Consider the following 19,740-nt stretch of genomic DNA (forward strand, 5'->3'; position numbering starts at 1 on the left):
AGCGGGAGGCAGAGACACAAAGCTGCAGTCCACTACACTTTTCAGCCAAGGTGAGTTTATTATAAAATTATGTTACGTTAAATCTTCGGTTTAACGTCGGTCCTTCCTCCTCCGCCGCTTCAACTTGGAGAAGATGATGCGCGTGTGTCCGCTTTGGACAGCCATCAATCCCGCACACGACGCGAAAGTCAGGGCTGCGACTGTGCATGGTGTTAATGTGACTCAAAAGTTGTTTCAGAGTCAATGCCACAAATATGTAGCATATGAAGCAACGGCAAATCATGTTGGAAGCAAAGATGTCGCCGGCAAGAGGACAGTAAATTGGTCACAGGTCGGTAGAGCAAGATTGCCGTTAAAAGTCGTTAGGCTAATATGGATACACCCATAGATATCTATGGCTACACCAGGGCTACACCCATAGATTTATATATAAAGACTAGATGTCTCGTTCGACGGAGCCGGACGTCCGCACATGGCGGCCATCTTGCCACTACCAACACAATGTTATGGGTGAGCGAGATACCCCGTAGCAAGATGGCCGCCTAGTCTTTATATATAAATCTATGGCTACACCCGCCAGCTAGCTGCCGCAAAGGAGAATGTGGGCGTAAACTAACTAACGGACTGACTTGGATTTGAACCAACCGTGTTTCATTGCAGGTAAATTAAAGCGCTGTATCCAGAGTTCCAGTTCACATCGCACAGCGCACACCCTTTGAGTGTTATCGACGTCTCAATGTGTTGTCAGTGTTTATTGTGTATCGTTACAGCCGAACAGAGACAGTGAGGCGAGCTAACGTTAGCGGAGCTAACTAGCTAGTTAGCTAAATCAGATAAGTTAGTGGTGGCTCCATATGTTAAGAACTATTATAGAACTATTATTTACAGTCTGTAAATAATGGTACAATTATGTTAGAGCAGTGGTTCTTAACCTCATTGGAGGTACTGAACCCTGCAAGCTTCAGCAGTGCATTCACCGAACCCTTCGTAATTGGAAAAAATAAAATAGGATTTCTTCAAAATATAGGTATATATTTTGTTGTATGAACCATGCATCAGTTGCACACAAAATCACTGTGTTCAAAGAACAAAACTTGAATTTCACACAAAAACATAACTCAATGAATATTTACTGCAAATCAATGTGACTTTTGCTGTTGCCTTCCAGATACAAGTTCAGAAATGCGCGGCTTCACCTTGGCAAGTGCCACTCTCATTTCATTTTCGTGACAAAGTCTGTACCTTTTCTTAATCTGCGTGACAATGTTCGTACTCTCGCAAAATCAGGGCTAATTCCACACGCATGGCAAAAACACGACCTTTCCCCGGGATAACCACCGAACGTTAGAATGGTACAGAAGTACCTTGAACTCAGAGCCCATTTCCTTACACAGCTCTTTGAAGATGCAGTGCTTCACATCACTATTTTGCACGTAGTTCACAGATTCACCTACAATTTTTAATACTTCTGCCAGTTTTGGAGGAAAGGTTTTTGTTGCCAACGCATGCCTGTGCCGAACACAGTGCCTAACAATGATGTGTGGTGCATCGGATTTCACCAGCGCTCCAAAACCAGAGTGTCGTCCCAGCATGGCTGGAAATCAGATCTGCAACTACTTGAGCCAAGATGTCATCGCTCATGTCGTCTATTCTGCTGCTAATAGTGTCATTTGAAAGAGGAATTTGGGATAACTTATCTGCATCAGGTTTTCCCAGCATGATATTCGCCATCTTCAAAGCAGCTGGTTTTATGAGTGTTTCACCAATGGTGTGTGATTTTCCCTGCTTTGCGATCAGGTATGCACCTTCGTACGATGCTGTGAGGATCGGTTTGTCGATGGGTACATGCCGAGCACAGGCAGAGTAGCCTTTTCATCGAATCTGGCTCTCTTCACGTTGAATTCAGCGAGCGTTGTTTTCTTTTATTTCCAATCTCCATGCAGCTTTAGGAAGTGTTCCTTTAGTTTGCCGGTGCCTGACTAGAATTGCTCAACTTGGCATTGCAAATCATGCATTGATGACCCATCACGTTCCTTTATACAAGTGAATCCATATTGTACGTATTCGTCCAACCACTTTTTTCTTTTGCTCGACATAGTTAGTATGAAGGGATTGAAAGATTGAAATAAAATCACAAATGACGTACAATTACGACAGCCACAAGTCGACCACTGAGCGCACCAAGTTCCCTGCAGCACAGATATCAAAGCTAAGCAGTGTGTCGTGATCAGCTGCAGCCAATAATGGCCAAGCGGACGTCACAAATAATGCAAGTGGGCTGAATTTATTATGTGTAACACATTTTTACTAAGCAACTAAATATTTGTTATCTAACACAGCGAAGAAAAATTGTGTGTTGCGAAATTCTCTGCAGCCAATTTTGAAGGCTGACAAATACGGCCTGACATTGCTAGTGTGAACCGGGCTATACTGTGTGTGTCTTGAGCCCTGCCGAACCCCTGAGAGTGACTCACCGAACCCCTGTGGTTCGATCGAACCCAGGTTAAGAACCACTGTGTTAGAGTATTGTCCAACTAATGAGATGGTAGCAGATATATTGACAAAGCCTGCAACCAAGAATAAGTTGATTAAGTTTGCTGCATTTATTTTTGGAAGATGTTGTTGAATATATTAACAATGTGAGCGCAAGTGGGGGTGTTAACAGTGTGCTCTCAACTTGTATGGGCACCAAATCACCGAGGCAGCCGTACGCGGCGCGATCTTGGATCGGCGGCCATCTTGGAGTTGTTTCTCATCTGTAGTTATAGCAACATTATGCAGTTTTCTTGACCTCCCAGCAGCAGCTTCTGAGTGAGTCTGATGTTTGAGTGTGAACCAAAAACCTGTAAACCAGTATTTATTGGTTACTATGGGTTTCCAAGTGTGTGTGTGTGCGCAGGAGCGGAAGTCACGCGGGTCGCAGGTGGTGGCTAACGTGAAGCTAGGCTAATTTACCATCAAACCTCAACATATATTCCATATATTCCACGTGTCGCAGTGAGTTGGAAACGTCTCCACGGTCGTTCCTGTTAAAGTGAAGCGGACCTGAACACAACAAGGTGCTCTTGTGGATCCCGATACGATAAATACACAGTAATAAGTCACTTATTCTGCTTACGAGTATTAAGAATCAGTGGTTTTATTGAACCAGAGCCTGAAGTTCATATTTCCCCCCCGCCTCTCACCAGGTAAGGAGCGATGTCGCACCACTCCCGTAGTTCGTCTCGGACCGGGGACTGTAAAGTGTACGTGGGCGACCTGGGCAACGGTGCTGCCAAGGGGGAGCTGGAGCGAGCGTTTAGTTACTACGGCCCACTGAGAAGTGTGTGGGTGGCGAGGAACCCCCCCGGCTTTGCCTTCGTGGAGTTTGAGGATCCCAGAGATGCAGAAGATGCTGTCAAAGGCATGGATGGAAAGTGAGTAGTATCTTATAATACTCCAATAAGTGTTTCTAAAACAACGAAAATGGAAAGACGCTGTGGTGTGTGCGTGTGCTGAAATTCGCCGGATCGATTTCGTTTGGTCAAAATCTCAATCTGCATGAATACTCCACATGTTGCTCTCTTACTGATAGTTAAACAACCGTTTCCCCAGGCTTCTCTGTGGCTCCCGTGTTCGTGTGGAGTTGTCGACGGGCCTCTTCAGGAAGGGCCGTGGGCGCCCCAGCCGGCGCCAGTTTGACCCCGCGGATCGGTGTTACCAGTGTGGGGACCGAGGTCATTACGCCTACGACTGCTACCGCTTCAGCAAGAGGGGCCGTCGCAGCAGGTGAAGAAATGCGCACGTTATGCATGTATTTGCTTCTTCGCTGCACATTAGCGGCTCATGAAGCTCAGTGTGTTTTGCGCTGAAAGTATTCAGGATGTGCTATTGGAGGAGAAGAGAACCCACGTGAATAAAATTTCTGTCTTTCCCTTCCAGGTCTCGCTCCCATTCCCGGTCTTGCTCCAGGTCCAGGTCCCGTGGACATCGTTATCGCTCTAACACTCATAGGTTATTAAATAATGTGAAAGCAGCTCAGTCTGTAGTTAATAATGTATAAATGTTTGCACGTGCTTTATTGCTAAATAATACATGATGATAAACCGTGGAATTTCGTCATGTTTATTCTGGTCGACCGTTTGTGAGCCCAACGATAATCGTGTTTACCTTTTTCAAGAGCAATCGCAGATATCCATCTATCACCAGACGCAGGAACAGGTGAGGCTTGTTGATCTGCAGTCGCATGTTGTCATTAATACTTCCCTTGGGGATCAATTAAAATGCTGCGTGGCTGGTAATTTTTTCAGTCGGCCGTGGACGCCTCTATTGTTGCCATAGTTTCAGTCAAAGGTGTAATTAAAGTCATGTTCTTTCCTGTGTCGTTAGGTCTGGCTCTCCAGCCTGCGCCGAGTCCAGGATTCCCGTGAGAAGGTAAACTATGTTTTTGTTTTTTAATCATAATTACAGTTGACTAATTTCAGTACAGTTACTATTAATGTGAGTAACTGCAAGGTGCTAATTCTATGTACAACTTGTTAATCCCCCTGCAACTTTAGAGCAAGAGGCACAGAGGAGGCGAGACGATATGTTTGCAGAGTACGTCACTGGTTCTCCCAGCACCTACGATGCCAAGGGAGATCAGTATCCCTAATATTGAAGGTAAAGAGAGGGAGACTGTGTTCCTGTGCACGTCTGGATACATTATTTTTACAATTTCCAGTCCAGTTGGTTGTTCAGTGTGTGGAAAGAGGCGTAGTAGAGTACAAATTCAAATTGTCTCCGGGTTAAACTTCAATAAACTATTGTCTCTCGTTCATTAGTGTCATTTAAGGTATACTGTATGCTTTAACAATTCTCATTGTTAGCTTAAATACTAAATGCTAACATGTCACTTTGTCATGTATACACCGAGGTTTCACAAAATGCTTGGTTGGTGTTTTGACAACTTGTATGTGTTTTCTTAAGTTGCTGTGCGTTGAGCTTTCAGGGCCACCGTACTGCACACTCTGTTTCTGTTCCTCTGTTAAGGTTACACGTGAACGCAGCACGGGAACAGCACATCTCGCGAGATCCCGAAGCTTCACCCCCCAGGTGAAAGTGTTTTCCCGCCAGAGAACAGTCTTTTCAAAATGGCAGCAAATCAAGACGCAGATAGGTAAGTCTCGCCCTCCTACCAGCTTGTGGTGTCCTCCGCCCGATTACTTGTACTTGTACCCCTAGTACTCTGGCACACTCTCACTGTGCCCACTCTCTCCTCCCCCTTGACTAACAATTCTCCATCTGTGTTCCTCCAATGTCGGTCTCTCTATCGTCTCTCTTTTTTACGTGGTTATTACTGAAGGGGGGGGGGGGGGGGGTTGCTACTGATCTCCTATTTATAATTAGTTTAGTGCTCATTTTAAATGATAACACAGCAGATTAAAAGAGGCAGTTAATTGAAAATGTGTGTATTTATTTTATGTCTGTTGTCTTCTCAAGGACTGTTGGAACAGAGGCGGAGGCGCAGGCCCAGGCAATGGAACGAGAAAAACACCAAATCGTCCGTGCCAAGTGCTACCTTTTTATTTATCTAGTTTCAGAGGAATATTATGATAATATAAAATAGCTTACAGATATGTTGTTTTCTCGATGTGAATAGCATATGTCAAAAGTTGTTAAGTTTAGCCATGACACCCATGCTCCAGGAACTGCACTGTAGTTATACAATGCATTTCAGTACAGTTACTATTAATGTGAGTAACTGCAAGGTGCTAATTCTATGTACAACTTGTTAATCCCCCTGCAACTTTAGAGCGAGAGGCACGGAGGAGGCGGGAACAAATATGGGCGGAGCATGTCACAGAGTTACCCAGCAACTTCTTTGCAAGGGGAGATGAGTACCCATAAGATGGAAGGTAAAGAGAGGGAGACTGTGTTCCTGCGCACGTCTGGATAAATTATTTTTACAATTTCCAGTCCAGTTGGTTGTTCAGTGTGTGGAAACAGGCGTAGTAGAGTACAAATTCAAATTGTCTCCGGGTTAAACTTCAATCAAACTATTGCAGGGTATCCGCAGGGTCTTGAAATTAACTTTTACAGTTTATTCTGCAATTAATTCACCTTGTATACATGAAACATGTGTGGGACGGGGACTTGCAGGAATAATTTCTCTGCACAAGAGAGCTCCCTACTACTACGACTGCAGAAGAAATTTTCAGCTCCGTGGACTTGTATTTTAGTTCAGTGGGACATGTGCGTTGGTATCACAACTGAAAGCGCTGCCTGCTCGACAGAAAAAAACACTCGGGGGTTGTGAGAATACTTGAGAAGTCACAGAATGCAACTTGGAACCATTGTTTTTTGCATGAAATTAAATCAAAACACAATAACTCAAAGAAACAAACTGATAATAAAATAAAAAAACTGAAAACATGTGACGTGTCACAACGTTTCGACCCTCTCGGGTCTTCTTCAGGTCTTATTAGGCATGTTAAAAAGCTAAATATTTCTATCATGAGCTGCGAGGTCCTTCCACTACAAGGTTCATGGCAAGAGTGAGTGAGGAGACTGAGGGCTCCTCTATTTATATGCTGCCTCTCACAGACTCCTCCCCCTTGTCTATTCCACTGTGATCCTTTAATTCTATAACTGAATTAAAATAAACGTATTTATATATATTATCATTCATGATACCGTGTTTCTATGAATATATTATATTTTATTGGATGTAGTGATATATTTATGTATTTATATTCTATTTAAAATAAAATTGTGACTTTGAACGAATTTCGTATATTGATAAACTGTGATTGTTGTAACTCACATATCAAATTACATGTTTTTAATTCTATTTTCTACATCCATGTATTGTTTTTGTAATAAATCATGTTATTACTACTTAACATCCACGGATTGTCTTTTTTTCCAATAGTCTTTGTGATTTGTGGGTTTCTTTCTTTAACTCCTTTATGATGCCCCCCCCCCGAGAAAAAAACGTTTGTTTCTGCAGTTTAACATTTTATTTAAACGAAAAAGGAAAACCTACTTTGTAAACACAGTACACAGAACAGCCAAAACATACATACACACAAGTATTGGGATGTGCAAAATCTTCGTAGAAATTAAATAGTCATCCATAAATACAAACTTAAAAGCAGAAGTATACAAGTTAGCAATCTTCTTCAATAAAGAAAAGATTTAGAAGCAGAAAATTCACACAATTTTACTTAACTTTGTAAACACACTATGTAGAACAACTAAAACACACATTCAGGTAAAGTCCAAAATCAAAATATTCAAACAAAGAATCTTATACCGAAAAAATAATAAACATTTAATACTGTAAGCATGCAGCCAAGGTGCTCTCCCCCTTTATTTATCAACTGTTTGATGAATCTAATCTAATATAAAAGCATAATAGAATGTAAAGTAACATCTAGCTGGCATCAGTTAGGCCTACTTGTAAAATGCATAATGTTTAACAGTAAAATCTCAATTTAGCTTGCACCTAAGTTATAACATATTTGAGTGCGCTAACATTAGCAATAACCTCAGCTAGTTCGAGGTGTCTGCATAGGCTAACCATTAACAAACCATCGTAACTTTTTTTGAGCAATTAAATATATCTCTTGTTCTGCCTGTTTTGTGATATACATGCCTAAAAGGGGCCTGATATTTCTATACTGAAATAATATCAGCATTATAATTGTAAGCCATTTTATTTAATGACGTTATTGTCGAGGGTTGATTTGTATTTCCTGTTCTAAGCGGGTTGTTGATATTTATTCTCTTGTGTACCTCATTCTGACCTGCTGCTGTAACAACTGAATTTCCCCAGTGTGTGGATCAATTAAGTGTATCTTATCTTATCGGAATTCCCCAGCCTTGATATAACATAATATCCCATATGACATGACTGTGGTGGGTGTAGAATGAAATGATCCCCAGCATTGACATCTCACTGTCGAGTTAGTTGTAGCCTATGTGCCTTTGTGGGACCAAACATTCTCTAGTCAGGAATGATCCTTAGTAAACAACATAAGTGACATGTAATGTAATGTAATGTAATGTTATTTACCACTACCAACACAATGTTATGGGTGAGGGAGATGCCCGCTGCGGTGTGCTGACGTTCGTCTCCGTTGGCCGTCAACGCAGACTGCCTGCGCGTAGCACCCATACAGTCTATGGTAGCGCCTGAGGGTAGGTTGGCGAGTGTCAGGTTACAGTCATGTGACGAGCGCGTCAACAATAGTCCCGCCCCGCCTCTTCTCTTCCGGCCTTTGCAGTGACCGTTGTCAGTTGGGTTTCGGCCGGAAACGGAAAAAACAGAGAAAAAAAAAGCAGTAAGTAAAATTAGACTAACTGCGGCCATTACACAACTTTATGTCGCTGTTGCTGTCGTGTAATAATAAACTGAACTTTTTCCACCGTGAATATCAGTTGCCAGCGTGATGGAGAGCCAGAAGAGGAAGCGGGAGTCCGATGAGGAAGAAGAGAAGAGCAACGACGAGCAGGAGGAGCAGGAGCAGGAGGTGGTGGGGTGGGGGGTTGGTATCTGTTCTGTGGTATGTTGAAATTACATCTGTCATTTTTACCGTATGGAACACTATTGTTTGTTTGTTAGTTATGTAAAATTTGATAAACAGATTGTTTAAAAAAAAAGGTTTGACATGGGAGTGGAGGCCGTTAATTGAAAATGTTATGTGTACTTATTTTATGTCTGTCTTAAGGAATGTCAAAGAGAGGGCGGCCAAACAGGAGGCCGCCACACAAGCTAAGATTGATGCCGAACAGGAGGCCGTGTGGCTGGCCGATGCAAAGTTCCTGACAGAATACCGGGCCCGGACCCTGCTGCAGGCCGGCACCATGCGCCGGGAGCCTTTGGAAGAACGCCGTGCGGAAGAGGAGGCACTCCGTGTGGAGAAGGAGGCACGTCTGACGCCAGGTAAACACCAGCGAGTGTAGTTACAATGGGGATCAATGCTCACGGTCAGTCACAGATGCAAGGTGCTAGCCACGAATCCGCTACGGCACGCAGACAGCTGTTGTCCATCGAGCATTGGGCAACACCTTCCTAGGTTAACGTTGTTACACGACCCAGTACGAGTACGACAGCTGAAGCTAGTAACTAGCTGCTAGCGTTGCTAACGTTAACTCAGTTGTCGCCGCTTCAACTTGTACAGACGTCAGAGTGACGTCGCCACGCCACGGCTGCGCGCAGAAGTGTAAAACACCTCTCTCTCACGTCCAATGAATCATAATTGTAAGGAGTGAGCACTACCACAGCTCAGTTAGTTTTGTCCATGTTCAAAGTTTACACATGTACATTTCTGAGTTCTATTATTATATCATAATACTGGGAGAATGGCGCAGATTGTAATTTCCTTCAGGTGAGATACCAGACTAGTTTTCCTGTGTATGTCAGTTAAACACTTTGTTGCACTAAAGACATGCCACATGGTGGCTCGTTTTGAGAAAGTTGTAGCATTATATCAGTGACAATGTTGATCTGATTTATGTTATTTATGCTGCAAAATAGTTTTATTATTGAAAGTATTGTAAAAGTGCCTATTGCAGAGTTGATTACTGCAATAGATGTCAAATGTAGGAAAACATCATCGGGATTAAAGTTTTTAGCAGCATTGATGAGGGTAAACATTTTGAACGATAACTTTGATACTATATGTCAAGCAGTCCTGCTGCAATCATAGTCTCTGCTCAGATCATGATCCAGCATTCAGATGGATTCCACTATATGTAGATGTAACCGGTTACAGCTCCTAGTGGCGCTGGGGTCTTGAAAAATATTAAAAGGGTCTTGAAAAAGGTCTTGAAAAGTATTGAATTTAATCTCAGCATTGCTGCATAGACCATGACAGACCTCTCAGATGCAAAGTGGTCAGTAGAGCGGTATAGCAGTTCCAAGCCTGCCAGTTATTTCACATTTGTATCTGAACTATGCAGGTTAAAGCAGGGGGGCAGTTTGGAAACTGCAAATCCAATGCCCCCCCCCCGAGAAAAAAACGTTTGTTTCTGCAGTTTAACATTTTATTTAAACGAAAAAGGAAAACCTACTTTGTAAACACAGTACACAGAACAGCCAAAACATACATACACACAAGTATTGGGATGTGCAAAATCTTCGTAGAAATTAAATAGTTATCCATAAATACAAACTTAAAAGCAGAAGTATACAAGTTAGCAATCTTCTTCAATAAAGAAAAGATTTAGAAGCAGAAAATTCACACAATTTTACTTAACTTTGTAAACACACATTCAAGTAAAGTCCAAAATCAAAATATTCAAACAAAGAATCTTATACTGAAAAAATAATAAACATTTAATACTGTAAGCATGCAGCCAAGGTGCTCTCCCCCTCTATTTATCAACTGTTTGATGAATCTAATCTAATATAAAAGCATAATAGAATGTAAAGTAAAGTAACATCTAGCTGGTGTCAGTTAGGCCTACTTGTAAAATGCATAATGTTTAACAGTAAAATCTCAATTTAGCTTGCACCTAAGTTATAACATATTTGAGTGCGCTAACATTAGCAATAACCTCAGCTAGTTCGAGGTGTCTGCATAGGCTAACCATTAACAAACCATCGTAACTTTTTTGAGCAATTAAATATATCTCTTGTTCTGCCTGTTTTGTGATATACATGCCTAAAAGGGGCCTGATATTTCTATACTGAAATAATATCAGCATTATAATTGTAAGCAATTTTATTTAATGATGTTATTGTCGAGGGTTGATTTGTATTTCCTGTTCTAAGCGGGTTGTTGGTAGTGACTCTTATGTTGAAAGGGTTTTTTAAAGGAAGTGGGTTCTGTGATGAGTGAAGTTGCAAAGTGAGCAGAGAATAACGTGTGCGCTGTGCCGAGCGCATGACCTGCTCTCGTGTCCTTTGTCTGCTGAGGCGGAACCTATGATACAACTAAACGCTCGGCTACATAATTATTATAACTATGATGATTTTTCAGTTGCCTATTTTTTGGTGCCCCCTCAGGACTTGGTGCCCTATGCACAGTGCGTAGTTCGCGTCATTGGAGCGGTGCGGTGCTGGGTTTAGGTTTGGGTAGAACATGTTAGGATTAGGGCCCTAGTCCACGGCCAGGATTCTAAACCCACCGTACACTATGAATTGGGTCTCCTGGGTGCTGAATATTATCTTCATTCTATCCAATGCCCCATGTTGTTTAGGAGTCATGAAATATTCACAAAATTGTTGAATTTATTTTAACATTCAGGCCAATTGGTTCTTTTGTGTTCAGGAGGAAGATCCATCTTCTCTCCATTTTCTTTCGTTATATATCGATCCAAGACAAATTGTATTGGAGGCCTGCTACTCTAAGTGATTGTGGTCCATGTAATATGAAGTGTTTGACTAGAGGAGTATTTGTGTTTTCTTGTGTCTCAAATTATACCTGTATAGGGTTATATCACTCTGCCGTTTCCTTTTTCTTAAATACATTTTTCACACCTAAAACACAACAAGAAAATAGCTCTGAGGCTGCAGGGGATTGTGGGTCAGCTGAAGTGATGAGGAGGTATGGGATCCTACGCCCGATGAGGATGGAGAGAACGATGATGATGAGATAAGAGCCAGAGGAGTTTGTATTTGGTTTTATTATCAATGGGATTTTAGTTAGATTTCTGCACTTATTTATATCGGTATATTTAAGTTGAGTAAATGTGTTCAAGTTCAACATCAAATTGGTTTTGGAAATAAAAGAGCTGCTGTTATTTATCGACTTTCGTTTTGTGTTTTTAATTAAAGAAAACATCAGGTGCAAATGAGAATCTTCATAATTACAAAACTTGTTTTAGAAAAAAGTCAAAAAAAGGGTTAAAGGGATAACAGACAGTGCAGCGAGTTGCCTTCAGCCTGAAGTAAGCTTGGCCTTGGCCTCTCCTCCGCTCTGAGCCTCCTCCTGCTGTGTGTCCACTAAACACTAACATTAGAGGACAGTTTCCTCCCTGCAGCCAGGAGGCGCAGACGCAGCCTCCTCCTCTGATATCTCCTCAGTATCTGAACCTGAGGTACAGAATCGTTGGAGCTCGGGCCGCTGGAGGAGAACTGCTTCACACCAGAACAAGGTTCTTAACCCTCAACAAGAGAGAACTACTGACAAAATCAAACTTATCAACGTAGAACCTCAGAGAGAAACACAAAACTTCTGATACTTCTGTTTAGATACATTAACTTCATATTGCTGTGTATGCAAAGTGTGTACATGTATGCATATGGATACATACACTGACGATCCTCTCATGTGTCCCATCGGGGGAGACGATGGTTCCATTGAGTCCCACCAGCGACGGCAGAGTCTGGGACATCCAGTTAGTGACCATGGCCATTGTGCTGAGCACCGCACCGATCTTTAACATGGGAACGCTCATCCTGACACGCACACATCCACACGCCTCACACACACACACACACACACACACACACACACACACACACACACACACACACACACACACACACACACACACACACCAGGCAGAAAGTCCGGCCGGTCTCTCACACGCAGTCCAACCAGTGGACAGCAGTCAAACCACAGCAGGTGCACGACATGATGCTACAGGTGATGAGCAGTTTCTCAGCTGAAGGAATCCGAACACAGGGTTTCTGTCCCAGTGCTGCATGTCCGCTCTCCCCCACTGCCACAGGTTAGAATCCGGGAGCACCAGCTGCTCCAGATGTCTCCATGTGAAGACACACCAGGTCCAAACGTCCACAACATCCAGCTCCGGCTGCAGGAGACGCTCCTGGAAACGTCTGCTCTGTCTGACTGAGCAGAGTGTGTGTGTGTGTGAGTTTGTGTGTGTGTGAGTCTGTGTGTGTGTGTGTTTCCTGTATCCTTCCTCCTCCTGGCAGAAGAATGCTGTGACTGAGCCAGCGTCGCTCTCTCATTTACCCTCTAACTCTCTGCTGCTCCCCCCCTCCCTCCCTCCCTCTCTCTCTCTAATACACACCATCTCTCACTCTCACCTATTCTCTCATCCTCTTCATCATCAAATGAGCTCATCCTCCTCTTCATCAGTGTCTGCTCTAATAAACAAACAGATTAACATGAAATAAGAAGTTATAAAAAGCCCACTCAATATTTATCCCATTTCATGCTGTTCCTATTTTTTTTTTTTCTATTCACATTTCTAATCACCTTATTTTGTATTTTTATCTCCATTAGTAAAATTATTAATTTATTCTATCTGCTCATGCCCCCCCTCTTTTCTTTATATTGATGAAATGTGAAACGCCCACTGGACAGCCCGATGCTCTGGATTGACCTCTCCCTGGTCCTCTTAGTGTATTACTGAGTGTGTGTTTGTGCCTCATGGTGCAGGACAAACTAATGCAACAGCTCCACCATGTGGCCGGTGATGACTCTCAGGCAAGCTTCTTTCTTTATATGTCTCTTAAAGACCAATTTTTATGAGTGTGTGTATATCCTTATTTTGACTTTGTTTAGGTTTGTATGTTGATATTTGTGTAGTTAATGTTGGATGTGTGATTAAATTTCCCCTGTGTGCCTTCTTTCAATTTAATTAAAAAAGAAATATTACCTTTACCTTTGTCAGTTTTGCTTGGTCCCCAACAGTCCTAGATACATAACGTTTATAAGTATATCATAATTATAAACATTATACTTTTTATTTGAAGCTGGGTTAGGAAAAAATAAATCCTCACATTGAAAGGGAGTTAGAATCAGTGTTTTGCTTTATCAGTTCTAAATAATTAGTCTTTTCTGGTTCCAGCGACTCAATTGTGTAGTTTCTTTTGTCTTATATATTTAAACTTGACCCTTTATGGTCAAAATTATGATGAAATTCTTTGTTGCAGCCGTATTCAGTGAGATTTTGAGAAAAACAGTTGTGTTGTGTTGACACACCTCAATTCATTTCTCTTAACTGTCCACGTTTCCCTCTAATCTCAGTTTCTCCCACTGAAGATGTAGGAAGAGATGCAAGGAAAAGATGAAGAAGTAAAGAGGGAACGTGATTGAAGTCCTGTTCTGCTCCACCGTCCTTTCAGCTGACGTCTGGTTCTGATAACAAGGACGAATCTGGAGGAGCTGTCAGTCAAGGTTTGTCACGTCTGTGGCGACTTCTGTTCGTTTGGAGTTTTTATGATTTGCCCTTGAAGGCTGTAGGAATAACAACGAGGACTCAGAGTTTCCACCTCATGCAGACACATATATTCACAAATTCAAGCTGAATAATTACATTCAAATGGGAAATGAAAGTAGATCTTAAAGATAAGAGAGGAAACATGTTTCTGGTAACTTTACTTAATAATTAAATGCCTGTTTCTTAATCTTTTTGATGATGATTCTTTTGAAAGATGGTCTCTGTTATTTAACTGCCTACGAGCATATGGAAGTCAATGAATTGTGTGTATTCTACTGGTGTTATTGTTGCAGTCGTTGAGTCCACTAACTCAAGTTGAGATGAACATTATTCATTCATCCAAAGTGAATCTAGAACAAGTCAATCGTCTTGTTTCTAAAGGGAAATTCTGCAACATGTCATCAGTTCAAAATATAAGAAATTATCATATAATTAAGTCGTTAAGAGAAAAGCTGGTGAAACAAAGCTAATGTGTTTCCTGGAGCTGCGTGTTCGAGACCCCCACGGAGCAGATGTAGTGTGTTAACAGCTGATTTGTGTTTTTCATGATACAACATCAAGAGGAGCAACTCTTCATTGTAACACACAGAACATCGCAGCTCGGAGTTTCCCTCCTGGAGCGAGTCAGCGTCGACAATTAAACCAACCAACCGCTAAATGTTTCATCATATCTCTGTTCCCATCAGCGGTTACATGATCGCGTTTTCCTGTCTCTTTAAAATGCCCCCAGGACACATATGGATTATACATAAAACTCTCCCCTCAGCGAATACACTGAACTAACATGAATATTTCAATCGGCAGAACTTAGGGGGAAACACTGTGTCGGAGCACAATAGAACCGGCATGAAAAGTCAGTGCTGGGAAACACCTTCAGGCTGGTAATGGTCTCTGGTCTCATGTTTCTGAGAGATATGATGTTTTCGTATCAATGTTTTGTTACAAGAACAAGAGCCAAGCAAAGTTACAAACTACATAACAACACAAAACTTAAATAATTAACAAAAACAATGAGCCAGAAGAGGACGAACAAAAATAAGTTCAGATGATATAGATTTATTTGATTATGAAAGGAAAGAAAAAATATAAGTTTTAAAGAAGTAGATTTATAATAACCAGGTTTTAGAAGTTTCTCTGAAGATGCAGCACTGATGTTTAAAATGTTATATAGATCTCCTCTTTTTTATTCTGTGGATCCGATAAGCTTTTCATTTCAGGGCAGAGAAGACTCGTGGATCTCGGGTGAAAAGCAAATAAAAAATAAATTGTGTTTTTTGGGAGATATAAATATTTCCCTGTGTAAACACGTGTGTGTTTCAGATAAGAAAATTGAAAAAGAGCCAAACAGGAAAGTGTTAGAGATTATTCAAAACTCTCCTCTCATCTCAAATCTCCTCACAACACAGATATGTTTTTATCTCTGCATGAAAAGATTATAAATTCAATTCCCTCCACTTTCTCTCTGAACATCTGAAGCTGTAAAGCTGCATCACTTTTGGACTCCATGTTACACCAGAGATAAAGAGTGTGAACAGGGGGGGGGGGACAGCCTTCTTACCTTACATGAGTAGAATATAAAGAACAGCAGCAGCACCCAAAGGACTCCAGCTCCGTCCATCACCGGCCTCCAGGTCTCCCCTGTCGTGACCCAGGTTTGACATGAAAGATATAAAAGTCAAGGCTGTGAGACTCACGACCACTCCAGGTGCCGCAGGAGACTGTACGACTCCCCGTGCCTTGCCTCAGGGTTCTGGGGCACCGGGCTGGAGTGAGCGAATCCCCTCTGGCTGTGGGAGAAGAACACAGTCCTGGTGTCGGCTGCAGGATGATGGAAGTCACAGAATCTGAAGAAGACTAGTGTCGTGGAGGAGGTGAAGACGGGGATGAAAGGTAGGAGGGGCTGAGAAGGAGTATTTTTATATGTTACATCCACATTAGATATTCCATTAGTTTGTGGTTTTGTGGGTGAAGTGGTGAGTGACGCATTGGAAGTGTGATGTTGGTTTTGGTCTCAGTATGTGACTCTATAGAACGATGTTGAACCATAAAGGTGTAGATTGGTGTTATTTAAAAATGTTTAAAGGAAAAATATCATTATAATAAGCAGGTTATGCAAAGAACTGAAGTTAGTTTTCAAAAATCTCCAAATCTAAAACCTTTATTCTATTTGTGAAAACAAAAAACTTTTGATTTCACAGCTTTATGGCCGATCCAGACGACACAGGACCAGGTCAAGCTTAAAACGACTGGATGATAGAATCAAGATCAAACAATAAATATAGAAATAAAAATAAAAACAATAGATTTGAGTTATTCTGCAGTTTAGTCGATATCTGATATCTTGATCTTTCTTTTTATTTTGTTCAAGATCTGTTCTGATATGTTCTCAAAGTAAATAAAACTGTGAAATCGATATTGTTTTGCCTTAACAAATAAATATTTAAGTTTCACAGTTAGAATGAAAGGTTCACTGTGTAGGATTTAGTGACAACTAGTGGTGAAGTTGCACGTTGCAGCTGAACACCCCTGGCCTCCCCCTCCTTCAGTAGCTGCAGTTGTCATAAAATAACTCAAAAGTTTTTTAGTTTGTCCAGTCTGGGCTACTGAAAAAAAAACATGGCGGCCTCCGTGAAGAAGACCCGCTTCTGATGTAAATATAAAGTTTTTAAATATAAAGGCTTAATTCCAGTGGTGTATAAAGTACTTGAAAGCCATACTTGAGTAAAAGTACAGATATCTTACCTGAAAGTGACTTCGGTAAAAGTAAAAGTCACCCGTCAGAAAATGACTTGAGTAAAAGTCTTAAAGTAGCTCATATTAAAAGTACTTAAGTATCAAAAGTATCTGGTGTTGAAATGTACTTAAGTATCAAAAGTAAAAGTACCAAAATTTAAAATGCAAAGTGCTTTTTATAGTAGGCCTATACAGACACAAAACAACCCAAAATGTTTCTCCTCAAAATGTATCTCAACTGACTGAAAAATTATAACAACAATATGCATATAATGTATATAATGTATAATTTTACCAATTTTGAACCCTAGATGCTGAGGTTAAAATAGTAATGGACCAGCGCATCTGAACTTCTAGAGACAACAAAGAATCAACTATACACAAGTGCCTCTTGTGTCTGCCCAAGAACATTAATAAACCACAGTATAACCACTAAAACATTCTGTAAATATCACTAAACATGGACCTCTCATCAGTAGCAGGAGTGATACACAATGCCCCTTATGATAACTCAGCAAAGGGAAACAAGTTCTAGGTACACAAAATAAGATAGTTTCTCTTTTGTTAACAGCCTGCACAGGGCTAGTACAGAGAAGAAAAAATCACTTGACACAGTCTCGTTTTGCTGCCAAATTTCAGACAGAAAAATAAAGACTGAACTGAACCGAACTCCTGCATGAGCACCTGGATCATTCTAAAGGGAATAGATGGATGGGAGTGTGCATGCGTTGATTAAGTCCCTGCCCACACACATCGCAACTCCCCATTGGATGGTTTAGTGAGGTCCTCGGATCGGCCCTGGCGGAGCCGAGAAGACGATCAAACTGGACTCTAGAAGAAGTAAAACTCGTGACATAGTTTCTGATGGTGAACGTGCGGAGGGATCATCACCGGTACAGCCTGCTCGACCCCGGTCGGCCAAGGCAGCGCAGCGCAGCCCCCCCGACGGCAAACAAGCCCCGGAACCTGCACATCTCCCGAGGCAGCGGGCACGCGAGTGCACGAGAGAGAGAGAGAAAGAGATGCGTCGTGCGCGTCTCGGCCCAAATTCAGATTTTTTTTTTGGCGTGAGAAATTGGATGTGTGGCGTGAGTGCGTGTGAAAACATGCAAAAGCGTGTGTCACATGGCGAAAGCGTGAGAGTTGGCAGCTCTGCACTTGGCAGAAGAGATCCGAAACTATGACCACTAGTATAACCCGTCACTGACTGGCGGATTTGTCCGCCAGAAAAAGGCTCTGAGGACCCGCGCAATGCTTGTAAAACCATGAATGACAACGAGTCCTGCATTACAACTGCGTGCTTGCGGGCCCCTGACAACGCAGAAGCATGCAGAAGCCTTTACTTGAAACATGAACAACAAACATCAATGTGATAAGAACCGCCTGCAATGACAGAAACCATCTTTGAGAACATGTGACTTTTTAGTTTGGTCCATGGCCCATCTGCTACCATGGAGGAGGCGGGGGTTATGACCCCTACCGCACCCAGCAACCAGGGGGCAATGAAGATGCTTTGGCTTCATTTTTGAGGAAGCCGTCATTTCTATACAGATTATGGTGGAAACTCACAGATTACGACTTCTACAAGGAGCTTTCAGTTAGTTTCAGTTCGACTTCGGATTGAATTAATTTGAATACAGCGTGAATCTCTACAAGAACTCATGTAAGAATCTGATTAGAGACAATAAAATCAGTTTTTCAAAGAGTAAAATCTAGATGGAGAAATCCAGGCTTGTCTGATCCCCCCCGCTTTGACTAAAGAATCCAATGTTTAATAAATCAGCTTCAGCCGACTCAGCTGGAACCATGCAGCCCAAAATGCATGTAAAAGCACGAGTGAGATGATCGCTGTGCGGGAACATATACACATTCGATATGTTTCTCCATTCATCCGTTCCTGCTTCTCCTTTGATTTCCCTCTGATGTGTCGCTACAGATATTGAAATGAGTGGTGACCTGAACAAATGGAGGCCATCACGGACCTATATTAGCTAGATATATTTTGACTTTTTTTCTGTTTTAACCCCAAACTGTGGTCATGTGGTCAGAACTGGTCAAAAGGATGGAGCCAAAGAAGCAGTGGTCATAGAGGAAACACAAGTGAGGCTCTTCTAAGTGCTCGCCACCTCAGAGGGGTAGTTAGGGTGTATTTGATTTAGACCTAAGTGTGTCTAGTTGGATACTTTGGTTTAAAAGAGTGTTTATCTCCAATTATAGATTATCTGTGCTGTTTTGTTTGATTTGTATTTGGAGTTTGAAGTCGATCTACTTTGTCGTCATAGCACGAGGTTACTTCTCTTTATCTGGAATTCTTTTTTTCTACTTTTAGGCTAAATACTGTATATTCCTTACTTTCAAAAATCCACCCTCACCGTGTGGTGCTAGAAGAATGGGGATGATGGGGTGGATGGATGGGGGGTGGGGGGGTGGATTCTGCTAAATAAAGCTACTGGTTCATTCATTACCTTATCAGTTATCACCCTCTTGGAGACAAACACCCGATTAGACAAAAATCTCTGGAGGGAATCACAGTTTTTGTCCATGAGACATGCAGCACGTTAACGCTGCCTCACAAATACACACACACACACACACACACACACACACACACACACACCCACAGGCCCACTCAAAAAAGCAATTTTCTCTTTCCAGGGATTAAGTTGGTCTCTCCAGCATCATCAGAAAGAAATCTCTATTAGAGCATTCTGTCGATCTCCCAGTGAGAACGGGCCATTATGTTACTGAAGTGGAACAGGGAACCACTGGATTCTGTTTCTAAAGAAATCCTGATAATGATGCTGCCGATGTCACGATATCTGATCCAATTAAAATGCACTACACACGCCGAGAGCTGCGAGCGGAATATCAGACATCATGATTTCCAGTTTTTCATTAAAA

At 41.8% G+C, this 19,740-nt stretch overlaps 1 protein-coding gene across 1 annotated transcript; it reads left to right on the forward strand.

Annotated features, from left to right (window-relative positions):
- Positions 1-3,198: 3,198 nt before the first annotated feature.
- On the forward strand, positions 3,199-4,417 carry LOC133026192 (serine/arginine-rich splicing factor 7-like). Its single transcript, XM_061093064.1, has 5 exons — positions 3,199-3,416; positions 3,595-3,768; positions 3,922-3,993; positions 4,162-4,200; positions 4,369-4,417. Exons 1-5 carry the CDS (start codon positions 3,199-3,201, stop codon positions 4,415-4,417), a joined length of 552 nt encoding a protein of 183 aa, XP_060949047.1.
- The last annotated feature ends 15,323 nt before the right edge of the window (positions 4,418-19,740 follow it).

Source organism: Limanda limanda, chromosome 2 (genome assembly GCF_963576545.1).
Source record: "Limanda limanda chromosome 2, fLimLim1.1, whole genome shotgun sequence".
In the NCBI taxonomy this organism is placed as follows: Eukaryota; Metazoa; Chordata; class Actinopteri; order Pleuronectiformes; family Pleuronectidae; genus Limanda; species Limanda limanda.

Bases quoted from the DNA above. Each gene is read 5' to 3' on its own strand.
- LOC133026192 (XM_061093064.1), top strand. From the start codon at position 3,199: ATGTCGCACCACTCCCGTAGTTCGTCTCGGACCGGGGACTGTAAAGTG. The intron at 3,769-3,921 runs GTGAAGAAATGC...TTTCCCTTCCAG, and splicing joins AAGAGGGGCCGTCGCAGCAG to GTCTCGCTCCCATTCCCGGT. The intron at 4,201-4,368 runs GTGAGGCTTGTT...CTGTGTCGTTAG, and splicing joins ATCACCAGACGCAGGAACAG to GTCTGGCTCTCCAGCCTGCG.